The sequence below is a fragment of the Chaetodon trifascialis genome, chromosome 19, assembly GCF_039877785.1.
Source record: "Chaetodon trifascialis isolate fChaTrf1 chromosome 19, fChaTrf1.hap1, whole genome shotgun sequence".
NCBI lineage: Eukaryota > Metazoa > Chordata > Actinopteri > Chaetodontiformes > Chaetodontidae > Chaetodon > Chaetodon trifascialis.
The window spans coordinates 14,495,296-14,507,791 of NC_092074.1; the positions used below are offsets into that span (position 1 = coordinate 14,495,296).

General features: G+C 46.1%; 1 protein-coding gene across 7 annotated transcripts in view; it reads right to left on the reverse strand.

The window, feature by feature from the left end:
• Window positions 1-12,496, reverse strand: part of sash1a (SAM and SH3 domain containing 1a) — a 166,309-nt gene that overhangs the window by 17,270 nt on the left and 136,543 nt on the right. For 2 of the 7 annotated variants that reach the window (XM_070986903.1, XM_070986905.1), the window contains exons 5-10: window positions 9,532-9,572; window positions 9,293-9,382; window positions 9,088-9,200; window positions 7,708-7,806; window positions 2,886-3,021; window positions 2,008-2,423 (exon numbers count right to left, since the gene is read on the reverse strand). In XM_070986903.1, coding sequence (XP_070843004.1) covers window positions 2,008-2,423; window positions 2,886-3,021; window positions 7,708-7,806; window positions 9,088-9,200; window positions 9,293-9,382; window positions 9,532-9,572 — 895 coding nt within the window. Of the gene's footprint in view, window positions 1-1,452; window positions 2,424-2,885; window positions 3,022-7,707; window positions 7,807-9,087; window positions 9,201-9,292; window positions 9,383-9,531; window positions 9,573-12,496 lie in introns of all 7 variants that reach the window. The other 5 variants (XM_070986898.1, XM_070986900.1, XM_070986899.1 and 2 more) reach the window with 3 other exon arrangements.

Genomic DNA, 12,496 nt, shown 5'->3' on the forward strand with positions numbered 1-12,496 from the left:
GAGGAAAAAGAGACCCAGGATCTTATCGCTGAACTGACTTTGACTTTTTGAATTCTCTCTAATCTCTGCAGTAGGTCACACACAAACATGGAGACACAGACATGCACGTATGCATCTGCCAAAAAACACTCAGTTCAAGTGGGGCACTTCATGGCATTTCTCCATCGCTTCAAAAGCCATTACTGCTAAACTACTCGACTAAACTCCCACAAACCCCGGCCGAAGGTCCTCCATGTGAGAAGGTATTGCACATTAAGAAAATAGCTTCTATATTAGATGTCCACAGCTGCAGTCCACATCACAACTTCCCAGGAAGGAAAAAAGCACAGTTTGGAGAACAAACATGTTTGAAGAGACGTCCAAAAAGAACTCTGAATGTCATGGCGATGTTCGATGGAATGGACATGCACCCAGAAAAAAAAAATGTCTCTCAAAAGATAATTATAGGAAAGGAAAACAACTCAAGAGAGAGAGAGAAAAAAAAAATCACATCTGCAACCATTGAGGCACAGGCCAAAAAAGAACACGAAAAGCAACAACAGAAAAAGTGGAGTCGAAGAGTTTTTGGATGAAAACGACCTCCAGTGACTCACTAGAACACGATAGGATTCAGGTACCCTCAAAGCTGCAGGATAGCTCCACTATATCACCACCTAGAGCACGTGCCACTCCTTCTGCTGATACACAGGCTATCTGGATACATGTGGGGAGCAGGTGAGACTGTTTTCATGCTGGTTGACAAAGTTTTAAACTTGCATTTTACCTTAACTGTGGTATGAGTAAATAGTAATATCTGTATTCTACCTGTTTTTTGTTGTTTCCACTTTTTCGCTGCTATACTCAGCCTAACAAGATCAATTTGACAGCTGATGAGCGTAAAGCCCATTCAGTCACTTGAACTTGACTTAAGGCCATTCATTGAATACGTCTCTGAGGTGCTGTGCAGTTCTAAGGATGAGCAGCTTCAAGCATGTGCAACATCTCTTTTGTCCACAGGGATCAGTGGGACTGGATGAGTGTGTGTGTTTGTGTGTGTGTGTGTCCTTCAGGGGGTCTGACATTTATGAAAGGCACTGAGAAAACCTCTGTTGGAACTTAACCTCCCAAGTGACCCATTGCACGTTCCACAATCATTTTATATTCAGCTGGAATAAAAAAAATAAAACGTTTAAAGCCAAAGGCATTCACTTAAAGGTCAGAGATGATGGCATTCTTCTCAGGGAAGTTAGGTCTGTGATAGATATGCCAGCCCCTAGCCTTATTCTGCAGCTGCAGCGGATTTCTCATGCACACTACTAAATGGATAAGCTGAGGTAATTTGACCTGGCATGTGTCTTGTTTCGTATGTTTACTGTCCCTTTTCTTATAACCCCTGAGCTATTCTGCAACTTTGAAGCACCGAGTCCTGCTCACACGAGGCGGCCGATTTTAAACCTCATGGTCCAGACTCACAGACTTCTGCTGGATGCGCAAGAGCACCCGCTTGGTGCAGCGGTCTACGCTGGCCGCCCACTTCCTGTCCGCCTCGCGGTCCTCCTCCAATAGACAGCGGCGCTCAGCGCGGCTGAGGGTTACTGGGCGGACCAGCTGGGCCCAGTTGAGGTGACCGTACAGGCTCCGTTCTACCACATAGGTGATGTTCAGCTCACTGACAGCCGTTCGACCACGCAGCCTGCGAGAGGGGAACACCCAGCCTCCTCCCCCACTTCCAAAACCTTTTGACTTGGCTACATCACAGCGTGCAGGGGAGGAGGGGGTGACAGACAGAGGGGAGACAGGGGTCTTGGAGTTGCGCGAGCGTTGGTACAGTAGGTGCTTAGTGGAGTAAGCGTAGTTGGGGTCAGGTTTCCTGTGCGTCCAGCTGCCGTGGTGCCGGCTGGCAGGTTGGTGTTTGGGGCTGCCTTGTGGTCCGTCGTCCAGGGATATCAGGAGGCGGGATTGGGTGTGGGGTTTGGGGCGAGGTTTGGTGAGGCCATAGTAGGCGTAGAGAGCTTCGTTGTTACTTACCCCATGGGAGATGGAGCTCAGGGCCTTCCGCATCTCGCCGTCGGTTGTGGAGCGTGACAGCTTTCCTTCGTCGTCCAATCCACAGCCATCCAGCTCTGAGAAGGAAGAGCCACTACCTCCTACGCCGGAGCCTCCCAGACCCCCGGAGCCAACTGGGGTTCTCCTGGGGGGTCGGATGAGGCCGTGGGTGCTGGAAGACTTGCTGAAGGTTTTGACCAGCTTGTGTCCGGACCAGGTGTCCAGGCTGCTGGAGGAAGGAGAGTTGGTCAGACTGTCTGTGTCTCCATCCAGAGAGAGCTGATCCTGGGTGAGAGAGGGCAGGGAGATCTCCTGGGGCAAAGGGGGCTTCTTCAGGACCCCTGTATAGAGAGCTGCATTGTCCTCACAGGTGGGAGGTGACTCCAGATTTAGAAAATCTAAAGAAGAGGAGGACAGAAACATTTACTCTAGAGGATTTAGACATCAGATTGTGCATAGTCCCATGACCCATCTGTGGTTTTCCAAACCACAGCTAGCCAGCAAAGATTTCAAAACACATTCTTAAAGTCTGAGTATTGGGCAAAACCCATGACAGATGAGAATGTTAAAAAAAAATCCTACTTTTTAAAACAAGTCATTAATTTCCAAAAACCCTCAGTTGGCCACAATCATGTTACTATAAACTTTATACTAACTCAAGTAAAGACAAACAGCGGAATTTACTGCTTAAAACTCATTTTCAAAGTACAGTTGTCACAAGTAATCCAAGCATTTATTTAAAGAAGAAGTACGATGCCTCACACACAGACCTTAATTACAACACGTGAACGTTAAATGGCTAATATATACAAATGTTTTCACAGATTTAAGATAATCTAAGGAACTCAGGTGTGACAAACCTTCAGAGCCATGTTTTTTGCCCTCCTCCACCTTAATGAGCTTTTTCCTGACCCGGCGTGTCGAGTTCACCAGCTTGTGAAGCCGCTTGAACTTCACGGAGTCCTCTGATTGCTCATCGTCTGACTGTTCACGAGACTGGTGGGAGAGAGAGAAGAGAGGGAGGGATGATGTAGTAAAAGGGACAGGCAGTCAAACGCATATCAGTTAAATAAACCTTTAGAAAAAGCAGGAGGAACCTCCTCAGCATGACATTTCATCAGTGCATGTGGAACAGAATTATAGAAAGTAATGAGAAAAAATAAACATTGACAAACACATTCTGAGATTTTAAAGACGCTGTTATGATGCAACAGATTGGGGGCATTGTTTAGGATGGAGTCAAAGTTAGTGAGGTGAGAAATGGAGGATTGGAGGGATGGTGGAAGGCCGCATTGTGTGTGGTTCACATTCATAGTAAACACAGAAAAAAAACGCACTGGGATAATGAGCCAGATGAGACAGCGATTCAATAAAATGGGTACAACTGAATGACACAATGAATCAGCATTACAATAAATGGTCTATTGTGCATTATGTTGCCTTCAGAGGCCGTTTACTCCAGAGGAAATGATGGATGCTGGTCGTATGTTACGGGTGTCAGCATCCTAGTATTTTCCCTCCATTGATGGCCACAGCGTTTAAACTTTCTGCACAGTTTAGTAGAGTGGAAAAGACACCAAATAATAAAGTCACTAACAGTTTCATCACTCACACGCGCACACACACACACACACACACACACACACACACACCCACACACACACACACACACACACACACACACACACACACACACACACACACACACACACACACACACACCAGACGCTACGCCCAATCCAAACACACACAAAAACTCCCCAAGCTGTGTGCATATATGGGTCGCTATGCTCTCCATGTGATGATGATGATGATGATGATGATGATGATGATGAGCCTAAAGATTGTCTGGCGGGAACTACCATCATCATCATGGTGCTCCAACAGCTTAATTTGTTTCTATTTGCCACTGGTTTCCACAGCAACCCGACCACTCTGCTCGCATCCCGCCAGTTCCACGGTCAAGGCTGACTGCATTGCTTGCAAAGGGACACACGTGCGTGAGCACACGCTCACATACACAGCGCCAGACAGAAAAGCCCTGCAGGGCTCAGCTCTCTGTCTCTGATAAAATGCAGTCTTCTCCTCCAGCTCTAAAGCTAACAAGGAAGAAACCGCTTTCTCGCTGTTTAGACCACAGGCTTGGCTCAGAGGCTGCTGACATGCATTAGGGATGTTAACAACTGCGGCTTGGTTGGATTAACCGATCTGACATTGTCCGCAAATCCTTGATGGCACCAAACCACCTTAGCAACATCCTGACCTTCTGATTGCTGCTGGCGTGCTCACGAGTCATTGCCAAGTTGGAAAAAGAAACACATTAATCTATGCGGCATCATGCGGGTCCACTCTATCAATCTTTCCTCCCTTTGCTTCCACTTCACCACTTTTAAAATGATCAACATTTAGCTCTTCTGTCATATCAGGCCAGCATACCAGAGCTAGGGTACAGCCATTCATTTGGCAAGCTCTGAAACTGCAGAAAAAGGCTCTGAAAAGCCATGAAATGACTGTCCCTCAGCCCAATCCTCCCTGACAAACCCTCAACTGAACCACACAGTTCTGGCTTCAGCAGTGACTCCTTCAACTTTCCATTTGCTCTGGACGATGCTTGAGCGTATTAGGTTCAGTGAACGTCATGTAATAACAAGTCTGTGTCCGAGATGAATGATAAAAGAGGCAGCAGAAAGACTGTGAGATGAGTGAGACTACCAAAGGTTGGACTCCTCTATCTTAGTTCCTCTTAATAACTATTATTGAGAGGTGTAACAAAAACATGAAGTCACTTGTCGGACTCGGATATGTGGGGGATGACTATCTGCAGCACAACCCACATGATTTGTTCTTCTTGTGTGACAGATGAAGAAAAGGAGTGGGAGACCATAAAGAGGTGACTACGATATACAAGTCCTAACCCGGTTCTAAAGAACACCACCACCCATGCAAATGACCAGATAAACAGGGGAAAAGATACACACACAGAAAGAAAGCCAAACATAGGAGGTCATGAATCAAGCGGGACTGAAAGGCCGCCGTCGAAAACAAGGCCAAAACAACAATTCCATCACCATAATTGCCACTTGGCTTCTCAAATGACTTTGAGGGTCGTTCCCATGTTTTTGGAGATGCAGTTAAACTTAGAAAACTACAAACCAACATCCTCATATCAAAGACCAAAATCTTTCTGTCATCCCACACCACAAAAACAGAACAGGGCAATCATGAAAGAAACAATCGAACTCAATCACCAACGTGCCTTAAAACTCACCAGATTTAAAACGGCAGCGTACCGCTTTCTGTGTTAACATCCAAGAGGTTGGCAAGAGCGGGTGCCGCGAATCCATAGTGTGCCGACCACATTCTCACGCATGCACGATCCAAAATAATATCTGTGCCCCTGTGCACATGCTGGCAGATACAAATGCAGTCTGTTGGTTGGAGTTTGGCTCCGAGGAATGAGGGACTGTTTGAAAATGCAGAGAAAAGGCGTGTTGTGCGTTGAGAACAATCCCAGCATTTGAGGCCCTCTGACCCTGCCTTGGCCCCAACATCGCTAATGGCCAGTCCTGGAATGTGGCCTCCGATCGTCAGGGGAAGACAGCATCAGAGGAAGGCACAGAGCGGCCAAAGATTGTAGACAGCCAATATGTCGGCAACAAGCATGTACTGTACATTCACATGTCTGTATATAGAAGGCAGGCACGCAAAACTGTTAACTATTTGAATTTGGGAATGACCTAATTCCATTCATTGGAGGGGAGAGGGGGCAGTGTGTGACACCAATAGAGGCCCCAGCAGACTAGCAGTACTTCCTGAGGAAGCCAATTTTGGAACTGGGGGCAAGGAGAGATACAGAACTCCCCGCTTTTCAGGGCCTGGGGGAAAGTGCGAAGTCTTTATCTTCTCTATCCCTCTCTCCCTTGTTTCCTCTCTGCCTCCAGCTCTTGCATTTGTTCACAGCCTCCAGAGCCAAGTTGTGTGTTCCTCAAAACAATACTTCTTCAGTAACTCTTCTCTTCCATCTCCCTGGTCTGCAAACCCCCCAAATCAATCTTCCCACAGGAAGTGAGCAGCTGCCACCAGAGGGGGGTAATGTGAGGGTTGACAGACTGATACAATGACCGGGGGAACTTGTGCACAATTCAGACATCAAACAAGCAGACGGCAGGCAGAGCTGAGGTTATGCATGGCGTAATTTTTCATATGGAAGGAAGGTCATTGATCATTATGCAGAAGAGGAATACGATGTGAGAAAACTATTCTGCATGAGTCCTTATTCCTGGTTTAGATAAATCACTGATTAATAGTCACCTGGGCAGCTATGAATGTGCAAGATTCAAGCATATCCGTCACTGAAGCATAACTGTACGCTTGAAAGAAATTGTGATTATAGAAATGTATTCCTCCCCTGGGTGTAAATCTGTCTGAGGGCTGTAGGGTCAACCTTACATTTATTTAAACAATAAGAACATGAAATGCACATGCACAAAGGTAATAAGAGGAAATGCAAGAGACTGCTCTTTGAAAATGTCAGTGCTGTTTAGTCAGGAATTAGTAGCTCATTGCAAACCAGCAATAACTCACATGTGCTGGGAATTATTTTCGGAGTACTTGGAATTTTTGTGTTTGGATAAACTCACTTCCTGCAAAAAGTGGGTCAGTGTGTGAGACGGTATGACTGCACCCTATTCCCATATGATGCCATACAGTACGAAACTAATGAAAAGCTGCCATCACCACTGTGAATCTGCATCAGAGCTGACCTAGATTTAAAAAAAAAAAAAAGGAAAAGCATGTCAACATATGACAAACACACGACTGAGAGAACTGACTGACTGTCTACAAACTGCAACGAACAGATGTCAATTATCAACAGCTGAAAATTGCCTGAGCTGCAGCTCCACGACACAAAGAATCCTGGAAGGTCTCAAGGTTTGGAGGCCGTCTGCGCATGGATCACAGCTGACAAAGTCACTGCCAACAAAAGCTTGCAATGGGTGTTGGGTAGATTTTTTGTGACTCCCTACTTGGCTTTCCGCAAATTACAATTACTGCTGATTGATGGAAACAGACCCGGCCTAAATTTCCATAACACAATTTCCTCATCACTGCGGCAGCCAATTTTGACTTTGTTGAGGAAATGCTTCAAATGAGATGCCCATGAAAGGATTAACCTGATGAATAAAACACGAAAGAGGACTTGCAACATATTGCATATAGCTCAGATTCATGAGCGCAGCCACAGAAAACCAATACTCTGAGAGGTAACACCCATTAAGATGCACATGACACAATGGAGAAAACGCATGTGCACAGGCGGATGTATTGCAGTTTGGCCAATGAAGGAGGTGCCAAGAGAGAAGAGAAAAAGAGAGAGGAAAGCAAGATAAAGGTTGAGTGAAGGTAGTTTATGCACTGATTCATACAGCTGTCTTTAGAAAGAGGAAAGTCAACAGGCGGATTGCATTTAAAATCAAGCTGGGAACTAGTGGCCTTACAGTCGTTTACATCTGCATAAACACACACATCCATGCACACGTGTCAGAAACAACAACGGTCGTCCTCCATGGCTGAGAAATCAAAACTTAAAGGTGAGAGTGGTCAGGGTGAGAGTGTTAAAGGGAGGTAGAGTACAGGGGAGAGGTCAGGGATTCGGGGGTGATGGGGTGGGGGTGTACTTACGTTGCAGTTTGAGGACTGGTTTAGATTGGCTGCAGATCCGTCAGTCCACTCTGCAGTGTCAGTACTGCTGGACTGTCTGCTGCGCTCATACTCCTTCAGCTACGTGGAGAAGAAGAGTTTAGAGAGGCAGAGGAACAGGGCGGGGCCACCCACTCTCACCGAGCATGCTGAAGGACTCAACCAGCGATGTAGTGGTAAATAAAAAAGTGTGTACTGTAAACCGAGTTTGCTGATGTTCATGCAAACAGACACTAAAATAAAGTCTGATATGTTTTATGCAAAGCATCAAATTACTTTAAAATGCCACTACACTCCTGAAAATTGCCATCTTTAATTTGTGTAATATGACTTTTTAGCATGAAGATTTATGTCTGCCTTTTTGAGCAGAAATAAGTCTTACACCATCAATACAAAAGGTGACTGGAGATTGACTGTTAGCTTTATATTCCACTACATCCCTGTACACATACAACATACCAGTATACTGACAATAATAAAAAGCAATATGATGATATTGATCAGTGACACACTAGATAAAGACACACAAGCACAAGAAGAAGTCAAATGAACCATCCAAGAAGGCTGATCATTGATTGGTTTAACTGAGTGTCAATCACAAAGTGCGAGAAGCTGGGATCAAGCTATCAGCTGAAAGAAAATCAATGTTCTGAGGGGGGAAAAGGGGTAAGAGGATGATTAACATCTGCCTTGTTGAGAGCAATCCAGCACTCAAATGCTGCTGGACAGTCATGCTACCCATGAGCAAGGCATTACAGGAGATGACTGACAGGAAGAGAGAAGAAGAAGTAGAAGAAGAAGAAGAAGAAGTAGATAAAAAACCATCACCAGAAACTGATTGAAAAGAAATGCAATTTAAAAGAAAGCCAAGTAATCATCCACCATGTCCATCTAGAGAGAAAAACCACAATGCACCAGAGCATCCCCGCCAACAGATGGGGCTATTGAGTTACTATGACCACCAATCCAGCAATTATGACCTGAATAACACACCCACACACACTGCATGAGCTCACATCCTAAAATCCCCAGACTCTTGAACCTCTAGAAACCAATCGTCAGGACTTTGTGTGTGTGTGTGTGTGTGTGTGTGTGTGTGTGTGTGTGTGTGTGTGTGTGCGGAGGACAATGCAGGGTTAAAATGCGGGGCCCTGTACATGTTAGTAGGAGTGAGTCGTTTTAGTAAGGCAGAACTATGGTGGGAATATGGAGCAGAAGTGGGGGAAGGCTGGAGACTAATCCAGGGGGAGGTCAGGGGATCTGGGGGTTGAAGGGAAGCTACAGAACGGCAGTGCTAAGGGAAGGGGAGGGTGGGGGAGGGAGGTGCAACAGGTGAGACAGGAAGTCAGTGGAGCTTCCTACCCGAGCGAGAGCTTCTTCAACGGTGATCATCTTCTCTTTCACCATCATCATCAGTTGGATTCGCTCTTCGTCGCTCATGGTGATCTCACTGGCCACGTAGCCTATGTCTTCTCCTGAGGGGTGGACAGGGCCACAGAGGGAAGGGTCAAGCTTGGGGCAACGGCTGTTCAAGTACAGCAGATGAGAAAAATGAACAAGAACAAACCTTTGGATGTCTGACGCATGACTGGCTTGTGCTGAGATTTGCGGAAGTTCTGCCAAAAAGATTTGTTCTTCTTCTTATTGTCCCATTTACCTAAAGGGAGGGCAGGGTCAGTCACATGGTGGGAAACATTCACCTTACACACACCAAGATTCCCATCATATTGAATGGTTTCTGGCCAAGTTTGCCTTAAACTCCCCCATTTCTTGCTACAGTAAATGTGAAAATGCATCTGAACTTACCTCCAGATCCATCTTCAGAGCTTGATTTGTGCAGGGGCATTCTGGGAGAAAAAGAGTAAAGAAGTCAAAATTAGAAAAAAAATCCACACCTCATCATAAAGTCTCTGTCATCCACAGTGTTTCAACACCCTGCAACTGTTTATGCATGTTCATTTTTGGCAAAGGGGGGGCTGCAGTTCTGTCTGCTCACCACTTGGGGTCAGTGGTGGTACTTAAGTGACAGCAAACCAGGCTCCTGAGGCTTAAGAGGGAGAAGGTGGAGGAGAGGAGAGATGACATAGACAATGACATCCCTGTTGGAAAAACAAGAGGGTCAGATGAAGATGTTTATGAAGCAGTAAAGAAACGAGGAAGGTCAACAAGAGGAAGAAAAAGACAGAGCAGCCATGTGAAAGTGAAGAGGGAAAGCATGGAGTCGAGGAAGAGAGGAACAGAAGGAGAGACTGAGGGGAGGAGGACGAGGAGGAGGAGGAGGAGGAGAAACCACAGGGCAGACTCAGCCTGTTTGTGTTTCCACTTCCCTCCACAGGATAGACAGTCACGAGGAAGACAGGGGGAAGAGTGGGAAAAGAGAGAGAGAAGGCATACGAGAGCGAGAGATGGAAAATAACTGAGTCCTGACATGTCTGTAAACCTTCCTAAATAATCAGAGCTAACGGGGAGAAAATAACAACTCCAGAGCTCCTCGTTGTGACACATGAACTGCGCTCAGCTTCCAATCGAGCAGCTTCAGTAGGCACGTTAGGCCTGACTCGCTCTTGTTCTGGAGGAGGGGGAAACCACATCAGTGGCAATATGTTTCAGAGGAGCTGCTGGAGCCTTCACAGACGGAGAGACTTTGTTTTCAGATTGGGCTGAGTGGGCTGAGGGTGAAGAGGGAGCAAAGCTTCGGGGTGGATTATGTGTGTGTGGGTAACGCCCTACAGGTGTGTTCATGCGTGCGTGAGCGGTGGTGACCGCTCCATGCAAGCTCCTCTGTCCTTTCAATTAAAAGGGAATAAATCATGGGGGGGAATGGAGAGATAAAAACGACAAATGTGTCCAGTTGAGAGCCTCAGAGACCTATTAAGTAAAGCTCTCTACTAAAGTAATAGCTGTCTCACTCTTTTTTACCGTCGCACACTTTCACACATCGACACACCCTTTATGATTGGAGCCCGGTGCACATGGGCGTGCAGCTGCTGAGCCGTGCAGAGAGACAGGTGGCTGCCAGGGAAGCAATGCGAAAGTGTGTGACAGGATCAAAACAAGATGAACGGGTCACTTCCCTCTCCAGTGGCTGCATGTGTGCGTGTGTCTGTATGCCCGTGTGTGCGTGTGTGTGCATACGTGTTCAGATGTGTGTTAAGACATAAGCCCTCTCTTGGTGCAATGGGAAATCTTCACGCGGCTTAAAGCCCGGCTGCCATGGCAACATAATGAGATGCTAATTGAATGGAGGCCTGTATGGTTTGCCCCCCTGTTCATCCCCCTCTCAGATAGGCTAGGGCCAAAGCTAATGCTAATAGAACTCACTCAATAGAAGCTTTTCTGTGGTGGCACTGCTCCCCCTCCCCCTCCCCATGCTCTATAAATTAACCTCCCATGCAGCGCATACATGCATGCACTCACACACATCTGCGCGCTCGCACACGTTTAAAGCGCCTGAATGTCGTTCAAAGAGTGTGTCAGTCCAGGCATTGTGTGGCTCGGCAACTTAATTGGTTTAACCTTAAATCTTTGGGATGCCTTTCTATTTCAGCTCTGTTCTTTGCATTGAATGGGGGACATTTAACTGCTTTTCATCTTATTAGCATAAGCCACCTTTCTATTTTCTGAACAATTACAAGTACAGTGTCTTAACTTTGGCTGAACTTATGGAGGAGAGGTGGAAGTTTCTTTTCATGATACCTCTGCACCGTGACAGTGTTTCAAACATGGGCTAATACCACTGAAGCTATGAGCATGTTCAAGCTGTAGACATGTTTCAACATATGGTACGACCGCAGAGATGTAACTAGGGATGCAAGGATCCAACGGTAACAAACGCTAAACCACCATAAGCAGAACTAAGCATTATGGAACATGAGGGCCGCTGCTGATAATGCAACTCAAGGTATGCACATGTGTATAGACTGGGACTTTCCTACTGTTGTTTGCAGCTGTGTTTATTTCTCAAGGTCCTGGTGCTCAATTATTTATTATTTTAATAATAAGTAACAGCTCAGCAAATTCATATTCATGTATTTATTTGTTGCATACAATTTTTTAATTAAAAACCGGTCGGCAGATATCCAAATTCAAATTCGGTGCTTCACTAGATGTAACGCAAGTTATTTGGGAGAAAATACGTGGCATACGTGTTGGATGAGATGACTGAATACGTGATGATTGTGTAAGCAGCCATCACATGATACAGCATGGATCACAAGTCTAGCACAGCCCTTATCCTGTATGACAGAGCTGCTGTCCAGGAGAGATGATAAACCGGCACACAGCAAGATTTGGACACACAGCTGTGCGTCTCCATTTTGGCTTCTTACCAGCGGTTTGTACTGCGCTCAGCATAAATCACAGCATTGCACACGTGTATGTGTGTATACTGTGTTTTGGAGTGACTACAGTGCTGGCCACCTGGAGCGAGGGGATCTCCTGTGTACCAGGAGAGACAATGAAAGGCAGCGACCCTGTGTGACGGTGGCAGCGTCCACAGGAAGAGCAGAGGGATGAACTCCGCAGGGGTCATGAAAGAGGTAACAAGTCACATGGAGGGGGAAGACGGATTATCATATGGCAGGACAATAGAAAGTTGTATAGATAACAACACGCTTTAGTGCTTGTGGATGCATTTTCCTGTCATGCACACACTCTCAGAAGCAAGCAGTTCCATGAGGGCTGCAACACTCAGCTACAAGTGGTAAATGTGCTGACACCGTACTTAAGTTTTCCAACATGGTGCTGTTGTTCTGAACAGATTCTTCACATG